Source organism: Ruditapes philippinarum, unplaced genomic scaffold (assembly GCF_026571515.1).
Source record: "Ruditapes philippinarum isolate M1 unplaced genomic scaffold, ASM2657151v2 ctg3043_1_1_1_1, whole genome shotgun sequence".
Classification (NCBI taxonomy): Eukaryota; Metazoa; Mollusca; class Bivalvia; order Venerida; family Veneridae; genus Ruditapes; species Ruditapes philippinarum.
In genome coordinates this window covers 53,549-70,014 of record NW_026853737.1, presented here as the reverse complement: position 1 = coordinate 70,014, position 16,466 = coordinate 53,549, and the positions used below count along the sequence as shown (strand labels likewise).

Below are 16,466 nucleotides of genomic sequence, written 5' to 3'. Positions count from 1 at the left end.
GTTGTCGTAATGAAAGGCCATTAAACGTTAATTTTTTTATTGTATATAATGAACGTTAAATTAATTTAACTTAGAATATAGATATATTTAGAGCTATTTATTAACAAACTTAAAATGCGGAAATCACAATACTTATAATTATATGCCTAATTAATTGGAAAAATCAAAGACTATTTTCTTGAATTGGCCAAATCCCGGGATCCCTATATGTTTTAAAACGATCCCAGCTTTTCTGAAAACTATATACTTGAACTGGCCAATCCGTGAGATCTATTTACATTTTAATACGATCCTAGCCTGGGATTCAGGCGTTGATATTTTTTGCTTATTTATAAAACACGCGCTATTTCATACTCGATCGTCATAGATAACGCACAACATCTCTGGTTTTGATAGTATCAATAGATGTCGATTTGCCGAACAGAAGCACATAAAAAAATCGACAGACTGGAACCCAGGCTAATACGATCCCGGCTTTTCTGAAAACTATATTCTTGAACCTGTCAATTTCCGGGATCCCTATATGTTTTAATAGGATCCCGGCTTATCTGAAAAACATCTTCTTAGACTGGTCAATTTCCGGGATCCCTATATTTTTTAATAGGATCCCGGCTTTTCTGGCTGAATTGATTGACAACTTGTGTTTAATTTAGGACTTGTGCCTCTCATTCCAATACTAAATAACATACATGTATTACAACTTAATTTTGTATAAAGAGACATCTTTATGAAATCTACCTATCTAACATTTTGTGGTCAAGGTCAACAGGCCATATAGTAAATGTGCATAGACATAGGTTCTTCATTCTATCTGTTTACATGCACCTTCATATATACTCATACTCATCTTGGTTAAACTGAGAGAACTTTATATGTCACTTTCAGTCAATGAGTTTAAGATTTTGAATTTACTGGCCCGAATTCCAGTTTTGAATTTATTCTACTAAATAATTAACAAAATTTTCTTAAATTTACACTGGCCTGAACTTATATACACTGGCCATCGGGCACCGGGCCAGTGTTGACTTCACTTTTATTTTGATGTTCGCTGAAGTCTCTTCAGCTAACAGAACTGTCATTTTTACATTTAAACACACCCCTTGAAAAAAATTACGAAGCGAGTCGCTACTAGCTTTTTTAAAAGCTAACCTTGTATGTAATTAATTTGATAAGCACAGTTAAGGAATCTTGCTATATAATAACATTATATAACCGCATTCTCTTACAGAAAGTTTAAAGGGCGACAACTCTTTTAAGTAGGAATAGTTTTATTCGTTTAAATGGTATCATTTGATTATTATTATTTACACAACCCGAGGCTGTATTTTGAAATCCATATATTTTAAGTAATGTCAAACACGAGTTTAAAGTGAAAATGGAGCTACCAATTGTAGATTTTTGAATTAATAAAAACTGCCAGGTTTGTATAAATTTAATTAATAATATATTTCATGATTTCCTTAAATATGTGTGTATGATGATTATAGCATCGGAATCGTACTATTTACATAGTCTTACAGACCACCTGTTCGGCTAATCAATGTACACAAATATGTATTTGATTATAGAATCTTTGTATTAGTATATTCTTAATGTAATGGGAATGAACTTGGAATTAATTTCTGACTTTGGTTATCAAACACATATGTCACATATTTTGTACGTACACCAGTGTCTGTTTACATACTTGCGCTGTACTATACATAATTATACACTATGTTAAACTGTAGTGCATATTCGTGTTATTATCCTCGTGTAAAATAAGTGAATTCGACATAAACCAAGTTTACAGTACGAAAACTGACATATTTTAATTTTATTGGATTAGGCATACACATTTTTAAACATTCTTGTATGGTAGATCTAGTGTAACGATGAAAGGTGAGACGAACATGAAACCTAACTTTATTCTTACAAATTACACGATATTTATTACATGCTTTTCAGTGGTTTATAGAAATATATCAGTGATATAAAATAGAGGATATTTGTTTAGTTCAGTGTAAGATCGGAATATATTTCACCGAGTGAGCACCAAAAGGTATATTTCACGAGTGGCGCAGCCACGAGTGAAATATGAACTTTTGGTGTTCACAAGGTGAAATATATTTCAATCTTACACTAAACTAAACAAATTTTCTTTTTATTACACGCAAATTATTTGGCGCGCTTTTCATTCAGTATTAGGTTTAATGTCTTTTTAAAACGTTTCTTTGCATATAATAAAAAGAAAATTTGTTTAATTTAGTGAAAGATCGAAATATATTCCGATCTTACACTGAACTAAACAAATATCATCTATGTAAATGGTGGCGTATCTACCGCGGGCGTTAATTTTCCTTATTTAAAGTCTATCTGAGATTACAATCATTTCATATGAGTAGGGTTTCTTAATCAAGGACAAAATCATATAATCGATCATCGGAATTATTCGGACACTCAACGATTATATATTTGAAGCATAAAAAACAACAAAGTAAATATGAACGCATCATGCTTTAATGTTTACAAGTATTCTTTATTAATATTCTATGTTTGTGTAATTACAATTTTATCTACTGAAATCTTATATATTATATGAAACTATAATTTATAACCCATAAATGGTGGTGTTTAAAGGATCTACCACGAGCGTTATTCTCCTAAGAGTCTATTTGTGATTACAACTACAATTACACCTGACAGCTTATATATAACTTTAATCTTTCGAAGACGCATAAGGTACAAGGTACACTTTGAGTCATTGTTTGAACAGGTCGAATCACATTGTTATCAGTCAATTTGATAATGTTAGTGGATGTTTCAAATATTTTAAAGAATTATCAAAAGTTCACTGTATAGTTATCTAAATTATTTACAGTCTTTTCATGGCTCTCAGGGCAGAAAAAAGTAAACTTGTAAAAAAAAATTACCCTCTCTCTCTCTCTTAAAAGTAACACGCAAAACTTCTCTGGTCATACATTTTCTTGACAATAATTGTAAAAGAGAGTTATTTTCAAACTTCATTTAACCATAAATTCATACTCATAATATGCATTAAAACAGAAACGTGCTTTCGTTCGCTAAAAATTTCAGTTGATTTGTACCATCTGCACATTATTAGAACTTTTTATAAGACTTTCATGCCTATATTTTCAGGCAAGAACAGTACACATCCATGTTATGAATTTTGACAGAATTGTCAGTGTGTGCCTCTATTTAAAGACCACCCTTTTCTCACGGATTTAAATTACAATTTGTCAATTAAAGTCCGTGCTTGTTGTGTCGCCTTGAAAGCGACATATAGGGGTTACTTTCGTCGGCATTGTCGGCGTCGTTGTCGGTGTCAGCGTCCCCTTAAGCTTGTCCGGAGCATAAGTCAGTCATAATTAGTCGGATTGACTTCAAACTTGGTATGCATGCTTCTTACAATGACCCGAAGTGCAGTGCACAAGAACCGGTACTCTGCACTTCTTATTTTTTGAGTTATTGCCCTTTGTTAATTTTCATACTTTTTTTTTGTCTGGGCCATTTCTCCTAAAGTATAAAAGCTATGGACTTGAAACTTCATAGAATGATAGATCTCATTAAGAAGAAGTGCAGTGGGCAAGAACTGGTACTCCGCATTTCTTATTTTTTGAGTTATTGCCCTTTGTGAATTTTCATACTAAATTTTTGTCCGGGCCATTTCTCCTAAAGTATAAAAGCTATGGACTTGAAACTTCAAAGGATGATAGATCTCATTAAGAAGAAGTGCAGTGCACAAGAACTGATACTCTGTGCTTCTTACTTTTTGAGTTATTGCCCTTTGTTAATTTTCATACTTTATTTTTGTCCAGGCCATTTCTCCTAAAGTATACATGTTAAAGCTATGGACATGAAACTTCATAGGATGATAGATCTCATTAAGAAGAAGTACAGTGCCCAAGAACTGGTACTCTGCATTTCTTATTTTTTGAGTTATTGCTCTTGTTAATTTTCAAACTTTATTTTTGTCCGGGCCATTTCTCCTAAAGTATAAAAGCTATGGACTTGAAACTTCATAGGATGATAGATCTCATTAAGAAGAAGTGCAGTGCATAAGAACGGGTACTCTGCATTTCTTATTTTTTGAGTTATTGCCCTTTGTTAATTTTCATACTTAATTTTTGTAATAGGATGATAGATCTTATTGATAAGAAGTGCAGGGCACAGAAACTGCTGCTCTGCATTTCTTATTTTTTGATTTATTGCCCTTTGTTGATTTTCAAATTTCATTATTGTCCAGGCCATTTCTCCTAATCTATATTGTTCACAAGGCGACACATCCGACTCGCGGAGTTCTAGTCTATTGAACAACGAACGATTGAATGTGCTCTCTCACGACAGCAATTGTTTGACAATTGTTAACACGCTTATATAACGTATTAACAGTAATGACACACAACAAGATTTCAAGATATGTTATATGGTTTATATCCTAAAAATGACAGAAATTCAAATTCGGATTACAAAATTTAATGTCAAGCAAAAATAAATATGATCATAACATATGACAATTATTTAGGGAAATAGGGGTGTGGGGGTTGGCAATATTTTTCAACTGCCCCGAAAACCGCTTAACCACAATGCCACTTCTTTTTTATTTTATTTTTCAGAATGTTAAGCAAAACTAAATATGATTATAACATATCTTCAAAACTATCTCAAGTTATGGACGATATTGGTGTTAACAAGAAATTGGTGATGAAAAGAAGACAGACATTTATGCTGAATGAGACTATGCAAACATTAATAGACGGCTTAATGGGAAACGATGTCAACACATATTTTCTAGGAAGTCAAAGTGAAGGGTCTGTTACAAAAGGACTTCAATCTGATTGTGATATACTGAGTTGCGATAATGCGTATAATGTGATACAGGATATTGATGACTTCAAAAATGGCAAACGCAACTATCTTATAGTCACAGATGATAACACAACTAAAGGATACTGTTATCTCCAGCCAATCGAATTCAGTCAAGCAAAGACTCGTGAAGGTAATGATTTAAAATATACAAAGAATTTTGTTTTGAAAAATACTGAACACCACGGTGCTTTAAATATGAAATCTTTTCAAGGATCAGTAATACATGGACCCGCAGTAAGCTCACAAGGAGGATATAGAATGGATGCTATGGATGTTGTTACTGCTTATCCTTGTTTCTCATGGCCAGATTTAGCATGGGATTGGTTTGACCGACAAGGATTGGGTAGATGGCCAACACAAGAAATGAAAAAAGAATGTGTAAGGAATGGATTTTTCTTAGTTCCGGTTGGAAGTAAGATCAGCATAGATCCGGAAATTGAGTGGAGAATATCAACTTCAATTGCAGAGAGATGTTTAATGTTTAGTTTGAACATTACCCAATTACGCTGTTACGTTTTATTGAAAATGATTGCAAAAACATATTTCTCTTCTAATGGGGACTCTAAAATTTCAAGTTATATGTGCAAAACAACATTGTTTCATTGCATAGAAAGTTCAGAGCCCGGAATGTGGAGAGAAGATAATTTATACATATGTGTGTTTGTCTGTCTGCTACAATTACGGTTCTTTTTATTAAGCCAGAAATGCCCGCATTTCATTATTAATGAAAATAATTTGATGGCAGGTCAGTTCACGGGCAAGGAACAACGTGACCTGATTAGCACACTTAATAATCTAGCACATACATACGGACTTGGATTATTCGGTATTCAAATTGACAATCTAGGTAAAAGATTAAAACTGAAAATGATTTCTAAAATAATTGGTTCTAGCTTACAGTCTCAAAAAGAAATCAGTGAGTATATATGCTCAAACCTAAATATTTCGTTCTTTTCTAATGTTTCACAAAGTTATAAAGTTTTGTCAATGGAAAACAAAGAAACGTTAACAACATATATCCAAAAATTGAACAAGGTTAGTGAAAAGGGTAGCAAATTAGAGAAGAAAGCGTGCAAGTTTCTCTTACCCGAGATTTACGCAACATTAGGATCCATGTTGGCCTCATCCAATATTGGACAATTTATCCCTGTCTCACATGTGGAATTAACTTATTTTAAACAATATACAGGCAGTAGTGTTTCTACAACACTTAAACTAGCTTCTATATATTATTGTTCAGGGAATATAGAAGAATGTGGAGACATTCTAAGGCATATTGAAAGTGATGTGGGATTTAAGAGAACAGCTCTTATAAACCCCGTCTGTGGATGCTATCCTCATCCACTGGAAGCACCAGAAGAATTCGTGACATTATGTTATAAAGATGTTACTGAAATCCAGCCATGTATAGGGTATTGTGTACGTTTCCATAAGATTGAATTTAACTGTATTCCCCAAGAACTGCAATATGAAATGTTCAGATCTAGTAAAGATGATAGGCAGCATAGGGATGAGAGAGATGAAATGTGGATGGACTTATCTGTGGTTGATTTTGTCCCTTTCTTATACTTTCTGCAATACAAAGTAAATAGACATCAGCAGAAAACAATAGAAAAATGCCTAGCTTTGGCTAAACTTATAGATACTTGCACAAGGGACACAACACTTTGTCACAAAGAAACAGCTCTAAACTTACTTGGACAATGTTATGAAGATCAACTTGAGCATCAAAAAGCTTTAAAATATTATGTGTCCTCACTTCAAGTAAGAAAAAGGAACAATGTTGCAGTATGGCATATATGCAAACTACTCGCCAGAATAATGCAAACGAAATGATATTTTAATGATTACATTTGCTGATCTAAGACTTACTGTTAATGAGCTATAGTGTATATCAGTGATATCTAGATGTTATAGTTTTAACAACAAAAAAAACCAAGTACAATTAGTCATGAATTTCCATCTACTCATCAGATCAGTGATTAACAAGATATACATGAAGTTATATTCTTTCTCTAGTTTTCTACAGTATAAAGCTCACATGGAAAATGTGAGACTCATTTCATATACATGTAATGATTGGTAGAACATAAATATATGCAAAGTACGCAGATGATTTAGATAATTATTTTATAATTTTTTACTCATGTGAAGAAAACTTTTATTATGTAAGCTTTATTTGAAAAAAAGTATTAATCAGCTTATAAATATGGAAAATCAAAATTGCAAGATAATTATATCTTATAATACATGAACTAGTATATATCTGTTTTGAAAGTTACTATCGGCTAGTCACATCCGCAATAGCACAGTCGGTTAAGTAAAAGTCTAATGAATGAGAAGTATGTGGTTCCATACCTACTGTTATCATTATTTTAGCAGTATAATTTAATAGAAATGGCCAAGTTCTTGCAAATTTGTTTATACGGATATGATGCAACTTAGAAACACTGTATTGTCTCGTTTTGTATTCAATTAAATTCAAAATCCTTATTGCTGTTAACATGAAAAAATGCTTTTAGCATCAACACATGAATAGAGAAAGTACAATATCAGTTAATAAAGAAATAACGACCATACATTATTTATTATTAGATTCAGGTTAAAACAGGTAAAAGACTTAAGATTCGAATTTTTTCTTATACTTTGGATGGACAAGTACATGTTGTATAAAGTGGTATGCTGATTTTATCATATTCGCGATCATTGTATAATAAATACATTTACAATCGTTTATATTCATATCAATTTGTGTATCTGTCGGTTTCTATTGCTAGCCTATAAGATGACGATAAATCCCTACGTTGACCTTTTATTTGTGAAAAAACTATAGATTTAACCACAAACTACAACTACAAATATCTTATTAAATTAACATATGCTCCATAGTAATAAGAATGAACGAACGAACAAATTTATTTCAGTTTATTATATTCAGTTTATTTCACTTTACAGTTTGACTAGCCACTATACGTTTTACAATTAAACATATGGATGTACATAGAACATACAATTGTGACAAATATCAAAATGTATATTAAAAAGATAAGGATATAATAAAGATTTCAATTGATCTCAAATTCATGTTGATGGAAATACAATGTATGGCCATGTTTGTTTTATATCATTTTATACATGTATATCATAAGAACTAAATTAGTTCTAAACATCATGGTATCATTTTTTTTCGCACAACTTTGACATAGCATGTTTTGTGTTTTATGAATTAAACTTTAAATAACTATATTAGTCATGCATAATTTCGCTTGCTTTATTTTTCTATAATTATCATGCCTTTTAATATATTCCTCAAACAGTTCGATTGATGGAAAAAGATACTAAATATTATTTTTTTGAAACGCAAAATGAAATGCCATGTTGTAAGTATATTATATTCAAACACTGAGTACTGATTGGTTTACTATCAGATAATACATATTTTTCGTAAATACATGTACCATTATTAAACTTTTTAAAAAACAGTTCGAATGAGTGTAGCACAATATGAAAATTGCGCATCGTAACCCAATGTTTGCTCCACACTAAACTGTTACACACAATTTTGGTATATATGTTACGTAAATAAGTTTGCAATAAGTATAATTTTCAATGCAAACATTGACATGTGCTCTTTTAATAACAAATAGGTTACCCTGATATTCTTATTGTATCCACTAATCTGATAATGAGAGTTTATCTATGCAGTCACTGAATTTAAGATATTAATTCTTAAACCATTTTTTGTTTACCAAAATAAGTGACACATATCTTAAAAAAACTCACTAAAATCATAAAGACATAGCTTTAATAATGTTTAAAATATAAAAAAGAAACAAAATGGACTTGCGCGGTCTCGGGGTCATTTAATAAGTTCTGATAATGACCCCATATCGTTTTTTATTTCATTGACTATTAATTGAAGTAGAGCATGTTTCCATGCGACGTATCACGTTACATATATATATGACGTCATTTGCACGTCGCTCATGAGTACAAGAGTCCCTGTGACTATGACCTTTTTCCTAAACTCAGGGGTGTTAGATTTAATGACTTAGAGAAACTTAAAGTTGCCATGGCCACGGAACTTCAACACATCACACGCTGTTGCCTAACAACGGACATTGCCAATCTTTTGTACAGATGGAAAGTGGTCACTTTGAAGGAATATATATACGGTAGGTGTGTATCACACAATAAGGTCATTATCAGAAATTATTGAATGACCCTCGTACGTAGGCCATTTGTTATACAAATTATAAACCCATAGTATACACTATTGCGCTATAACGCTTCACTATTACCGAATGTCACAGATTAATATATTGTGTGCAATGACGAATTAATCAGTTTAATACTATCACGGGGGAAGAACTGCTACACGAAGGATGGAGTTCTTATGATATCTTGTCAAGGAGTTCTTCTTATAACGGTCACGGAGTTCGTCGAAAAACTTTGAGTTTTAGGTGCTAAATTAAACTTTAATGATTAAGCTTGCATTATATCTTGTATTATATGTTAAAAACTGATTCATAGGCCATTATTTATCGCCTCTTTCTTAGATTCTGGTAGTTTTGAGTAAAATTTCCAAATTATTTGCAACTATCCAACTCGCAAGCATTGACCTGTTTATTTCTGGTCTTCATCTTTGCCATACATAATTACCGAATTAAAATTACAAGATGTAAGGCAAACTAAATCATTAAAGTTTAATTTAGCACCTAAAACTCACTTTTTAAAGATGAAAATTACCATTTTTGACGAGTGTTTTTGTAGTATATACAAAAGTTTTCCGACGAACTCCGTGACAGTTATCACAAGAACTCCTTGACAAGTTATCATAAGAACTCCATCCTTCGTGTAACAGTTCCTCCCCCGTGACTATGGTTAACAGTAGGGTATTATCCTTTGTGTAAATTCGATATAAACCAAGTGGACAGTACGAAAAGTGACCATTTTATGGAATAGGCCTAAAAAAAGTTTAAACAAAAATTCGTAGGATTAATACATGTAGATAGTTTTTTTTTTTGGAAAATAAGGCTAACGATCGATATAAGGTGAGAGGAATTCAGGCCCCGTGTAATACAAGGGTGACCGCGGGCCAGACGACTATTAAACATTTTACATATCATATGAAATCAAATAACTTTTAAGCGCACTTGAAATACTTGCATCCTAATTCTGTTTGCGATTACAGTCACGTCATATGAGTTGAATTAAATTTGACAGCTTATATAGAAATATTAACTTTATCTTTCTTTAGTTTAAGTGATAAATTTCTTTAGTCATGTGATAAATTACATAAAATTTACATAAAATGTTTTGCTTTAAATTGTTATATGACAGCTTATTTTGCTTCGAATATGGTCAAGGTAAAAAATGATTCATCCTTAATCACATTGTTTGATACACTACCAGTCAATTGACAATATTTATGGAAGCTCTTTGTCTTAAGAATTATGGAAAGTCCTATATAGGTATCTGAATTATTTACAGTCGTTTCATGGCTCTCAGGGCAGAAACAAAGTAAACTTGTAAAAGATTTTTACCCTCTCTCAAATGCCTTTATTTAAAGTAACACGCAAAACTTTTTAGTCATAAAATTTCCTGACAATAATTGTAAAAATAATAGTTATTTAAAAGACCTTATTTTTTAAATAACAATTAATTCATACTCGTAATATGATGCATAAAAACAGAAATGTTTTCTTTCGCTAAAATTTCAGTTGATTTGTAACATCTACTTTTTTAATGAACCTTATTAGAACTTTTTATAAGATTTTCACGCCTATTTTAGGTAAGAAAAGTACACATCCATATTATAGATTTTGACAGAACCATGTCTCTGTTTAAAGACCACTCTTTTCTATTCAAACAACATTTAAACATGCTCTCTCATGTACAGCATTTGTTTTACATTTGGCTACACTGTGACATTACACGATATATGACACACAACAAGATTTCAAGTTCTTGGGTTTATATCCTTCAAAAGACGGAAATGCGGATTATAAAGTGTAATGTTAAGATAATAACACACAACTGAATGAGAAGAAAAGGGGGGGGGATTTTCGGGTAATTATTCTTTAGGGACATATCGGGTAGGGAAATATTCAATAGCATGTTTCATTCGATGGGGGTACAATTGCCCCAAAAAACACTAATGTGGGGTGGTTGATGGAGTGTCATTGTGTTGATTGCGCAAATATATACAAACGCTTAACCACACTATCACGTTTTTTTTGGACGAAGTCCATCTGTTATCAGTTTGACTTCTTGTAAAATAAACAGGGAAGGACTGAATAATGAAAGAATTTTCATTGGTCATGATAAAATTACAAACTGGAATCGGTGAATCTCATTAGTAATTATAAAATAAAATGATAGTTTTAACCATTCTAAAATAAAATATAAAGGATAGTTCTTACAGTTCTAAAAGAAGATTATAAGGATAGCTCTAAAGTAAAATGTTAAGGATAGTTTTTGCCACAGTAAAAATCAATTATAAAGGATAATTCTTTGTTAATGATTACAAAATTTATAAAGTCAAATGTATAACGTAAAGGGGATCCTTAAGACAGAAGTTATCCTACAAATGTACTTTTTAAAATCATCGATATCAATATGCTATAATTTAATTTCAATGTTTACAAAATGAGTATTATCTTAGCTACAAGAAATAATTATGATGTCATTGTTATGCAAGTATCGCTAAAATTTCTTTTGTATTGAAAACTTAGAAATAACATAATTTTACATGTTAACCTGTTTTACTTCGGCCGAGTATCTTTTATGAAAAATACTTCTTGTTTTATTTCAGAATACTTCTTGTTTTATTTCAGAATGTTAAGCAAAACTAAATATGATTATAACATATCTTCAAAATTATCTCAAGTTATGGACGATATTGGTGTAAACGAGAAATTGGTGATGAGGAGAAGACATACATTTATGCTGAATGAGAAAATTCTATCTTTAATAGACGGGTTAAAGGGAGACGATGTCAACACATATTTTTTAGGTAGTCAAAGTGAAGGGTCTGTTACAAAAGGACTTCAATCTGATTTTGATATACTAAGTTGCGATAATGCGTATAATGTGATACAGGATATTGGTGACTTTCAAAATGGCAAGCACAACTATCTTATAGCCACAGATGATAATACAACTAAAGGATACTGTTATCTCCAGGTAATCGAATCCAGTCAAGCAAAGACTGGTGAAGGTAATGATTATCTAGAGAATTTGGTTTTGAAAAATACAAAACATCACGATGCTGTTAGTTTGAAATGTTTGATCGGAGCAGCAATACATGGACCCGCAATAAGCACACAAGGAGAACATAGAACTGATGATATGGATGCTGTAATTGCTTATCCTTGTTTTTCATGGCCACGTTCAGCATGTGATTGGCTACAGCGACAAGGATTGGGTAGATGGCCAACACAAGAAATGAAAAAAGAATGTGTAAGTAAGGGATTTTTCTTAGTTCCGGTTGGAAGTAAGATCAGCATAGATCCGGAAATTGAATGGAGAATATCAACTTCAATTGCAGAGAGGTGTTTAATGTTTAGTTTGAACATTACCCAATTACGCTGTTACGTTTTATTGAAAATGATTGCAAAAACATATTTCTTATCTAACGGGGACACTAAAATTTCAAGTTTTATGTGCAAAACAACATTATTTCATTGCATAGAAAGGTCAGAGCCCGGAATGTGGAGAGAAAATAATTTATATATATGTGTGTATGTCTGTCTGCTACAACTACGGTTCTTCTTATTAAGTCAAAAATGTCCACATTTCATTATTACTGAAAATAATTTGATGGCAGGTCAGTTCACGGGCGAGGAACAGCTTGACCTGATTAGCACACTTAATAATCTACTATGCACATACAGACTTGGATTATTCGGTATTGAAATTGACAATCTTGGTAAAAGATTAAAGATAAAACTGAAAATGATTGGTATGATGATTGATTCTAGCGTTCAGTCTCAAAAAGAAATCAGTGAGTATATATGCTTCAACCTAAATATTTGGTTCTTTGCTAATGTTATACAAAAGTATAAAGCTCTGTCAATGGAAAACAGAGAAACAGTAACAACATATATTCAAAAACTGAACAAGGTTAGTGAAAAGGGTAGCGAATTAGAAAAGAAAGCGTGCACGTTTCTTTTACCCGAGATTTACGCAACATTAGGATCTGTGTTGGCCTCGTCCAACATTGGACAATTTAACCCTGTTTCACATGAGGCTTTAAGTTATTTTATACAATATCCATACAATAGTGTTTCTACAACACTTAAACTAGCCTCTACATATTATTGCTCAGAAAATTTGGAAGAATGTGGAGACATTCTAAGGCATATTGAAAGTGGTGTGGAATTTAAGAGAACAGCTTTTATAAACCCATTCTGTCTATGCTATCCACATCCACATGTATTTACAAGAGAACTCATGGCATTGTGTTATAAAGATGTTACTGAAATCCAGCCATTTATAGGGTATTGTGTACGTTTCCATAAAAGTGAATTTAACTGTATTCCCCATGAACTACAATATGAAATGTTCAGATCTAGTAAAGATGATATGCAGCACAGAGACGAGCTAGATGAAATGTGGATGGACTTATCGGTGGTTGATTCTCTCCCTTTCTTGTATTTCCTAAAATACAAAGTATATAGACATCAAAAGAGAACAAAAGAAAAAAGACTAGCTTTGGCCAAACTTACATATACTTGCACAGGAAACGCAATTCTTTGTCACAAAGAAACAGCTCTAAATTTACTTGGACAATGTTATGAAGATCAACTTTGTCATCAAGAAGCTTTAAAATGTTACCTGTCTTCACTTCTAGTAAGAAAAAAGAACAATGCTGCAAAATGGCATATATGCAAACTACTCGCCAGAATATTATAATGCAAACGAAATACATTTGCTGATATAAGACTAACTGTTCACGAGTTATAGTAACATGTATATTCTTTCTCTAGATTTCTACAGTATTTAGCTCACTATCATTAAACAGGTTTTCCGAAGGAAAACACTGGTTATTAGATTGAGGTATGTCGGCGGGCGGACGGGCGTAAACATTTTTTTCTGTGCGCAACTCCTCCTACATTTCTCAACGGATTTTGACCAAACTTTCACAGAAGCTTTGTCATCAAGTGCCCTGGTGCAGATTGTCAGGGTTTTGTGATTGGATAATATTTGACCTAATTATGGCCCTTTGTTTTTTTTCCTTATATAGAATATATAGTGAACAATTTCTTTTGTGCGCAACTCCTCCTAAATTTCTCAAAGGATTTTGTTTAAACTTTCACAGAAGCTTTGTCATCAAGTGTCCTGATGCATATTGTTGGGGTTTTGTGATTGGATAATTTTTTACCTAATTATGGCCCTTTGTTTTTTTTCCTTATATAGAGTATGTAGTGAACAATTTGTTCTGTTGCGCAACTCCTACATTTCTCAAGGGATTTTGTTTAAACTTTCACAGATTAGCTTTGTCTTCAAGTGCTCTGATGCATATTGTCGGGGTTTTGTGATTGGATAAGTTTTTACCTTATTATGGCCCTTTGTTTTTTTCCATAAAATTTAATTATTAGTGTAATATACCCTTTTAATCACAACAAACTTAATTTAGTTATAAAACAGAAACTATCTTCATGTAGGTTGCTGCATGCCTGCCAGCTCATTCTGCCTGCTTTTGTGCTTTTAGGTCCTGTAGAGTCAAGGTCAATGTTGCTAAAAATAGAATATCTGTTTCTAGTCAGGTCACTGTTACTAACAAAAGGGCCATGATGGCCCTGAGGTCGCTCACCTGTATATAGCCCCCCCCCCCTGGCAGGGCCAATTTTAACCCAAGGGCTTTTATTTGGACAAACTTGGTAGACACCCATAAGAAGATGTTTCTTGCTAAACATCTAAGCTCTAGCTCATTGGGTTATTTAAAAGAAGTTTTTTAACTTTGTATACACTTACTAGAAGATGTTTCATGCTTAATATCTAAACTCTAGCTATTTGGGATTTTTCAAAGAAGATTTTTAAGTTTTTGCAATAGACATATAAGGAAAATAAATGACCCCAGAGGCGGGGCCAATTTTGACCCCAGGGCTTTTATTTGAACAAACTTTGTAGACACTTACTTGAAGATGTTTCATGCTTAATATCTAAACTCTAGCTATTTAGGTTTTTTCAAAGAAGATTTTTTAAGTTTTTGTTATACACATATAAGGAAAATCAATGACCCCCGGGGCAGGGCCAATTTTGACCCCTGAGCTTTTATTTGAACAAACTTGGTAGACACTCACTAGAAGATGTTTCATGCCAAATATCTAAGCTCTAGCTCTTAGGGTTTTTTAAAAGAAGATATTTCAAGTTTTTTCTTTCGGTTGCCTAGGCAACCAGAGTTCTGCATGGAATTAAATTCTTTGAACAATTTTTAAAGGTGACCACCAAAGGAACATTCCTGTGAAGTTTTGATGAAATTGGCTTTGTGGTTTATGAGGAGATGTCATTTAAAGTAAAAGTTGACGGACGGACGCCGGACAAAAAGCGATCACAAAAGCTCACCCTGTCACTTTGTGACAGGTGAGCTAAAAATAGGAAAAAGGTTTCCAGTCAATAACTAGTTTGGAATAAGATATCTTGGTGTAAAGCAAGTTTTTATAAAGACCTCACTTAGGATGGCTTTTTAGCCCCCTAGGGTCAAGGTTACAGTTGCTAAAAATAGAAAATTCATTATTCATGATTTATATAGCACATAGTTATGCTTGTTGCTTGTATTTCAACTACAACATATTAGGTATCTACAATGGTGATAATTGAAAACCTCGTTTCGTGGCATTGCCATGTTTCTTGTTTCATATTATAATTGGTAAAACATGTATATTTGCAGTAAGCAGATGATTTAAAATTGGCAAATTCTTTGACACATGTAAAGAAAGCCATTATTATATTACAATTATGTACCATTATCAAAAAAAGTTTTTATTAGCTTATATGGAATGTCAGAATTTTGAGATTTTTATGTTATCTTAATCACACAATTTATGAACAAGTATACAGCAAATGATTTTAGAATGGCAACCAAGAAAGATTATGCATAAGCCGAGAAAAGTGGACTTGTCTTCAGTCAAAATCTATTTAGACAAAGTTTTGTATATTAAATTCTTACTTTGAATATATCACTTTGATATTCATAGCCTGATTTGAACCTTCTATCTATATAGTTTGTTCTTATTTTTTTGACTGTCAAAGTCAGGCCCCTTAACCTTAAGACTTTAATTACTTTATTGACTTTTTTTTCTCGTGAGCCAAACGAGAGAAAACTCTTCAATCTCTACCACTTTGTTTACTGGAATATATAATGTCTGCTTTTAATCTTGTTATGTTATAGAAATACTTCAAAATGGATGAGTCATCAATAAAAATAGTGTGTTACATTTAATATCTTTGAATATTTGTTTTTGTTTAAGTCTTGCCAGGTACTATCAAATTTAATCATGCATTCTTTTTCATATGAAGATTTGATTTACCTGAATTTGAGATGCATGCTGCCAAAAATGAAAGAGTTAACATGGCTTAATAAAATAACA

General features: G+C 32.3%; 2 protein-coding genes across 2 annotated transcripts; both read left to right on the top strand.

Moving 5' to 3' along the window:
- The first annotated feature begins 1,270 nt into the window (after positions 1 to 1,270).
- Positions 1,271 to 7,509, top strand: LOC132737672 (uncharacterized). Its single transcript, XM_060725007.1, has 2 exons — positions 1,271 to 1,420; positions 4,617 to 7,509. The coding sequence occupies exon 2, from the start codon at positions 4,618 to 4,620 to the stop codon at positions 6,703 to 6,705; it is 2,088 nt and encodes a 695-aa protein (XP_060580990.1). The 5' UTR covers positions 1,271 to 1,420; position 4,617; the 3' UTR covers positions 6,706 to 7,509.
- A 4,254-nt stretch (positions 7,510 to 11,763) lies between these two features.
- LOC132737669 (uncharacterized) lies at positions 11,764 to 14,526 on the top strand. Its single transcript, XM_060725003.1, has one exon. It carries the CDS (start codon positions 11,764 to 11,766, stop codon positions 13,786 to 13,788), a length of 2,025 nt encoding a protein of 674 aa, XP_060580986.1. The 3' UTR covers positions 13,789 to 14,526.
- The last annotated feature ends 1,940 nt before the right edge of the window (positions 14,527 to 16,466 follow it).

What these genes read in the sequence shown, in the direction of transcription:
- LOC132737669 (XM_060725003.1), top strand. Translation starts at nt 11,764, where the DNA reads ATGGACGATATTGGTGTAAACGAGAAATTGGTGATGAGGAGAAGACAT.
- LOC132737672 (XM_060725007.1), top strand. Translation starts at nt 4,618, where the DNA reads ATGTTAAGCAAAACTAAATATGATTATAACATATCTTCAAAACTATCT.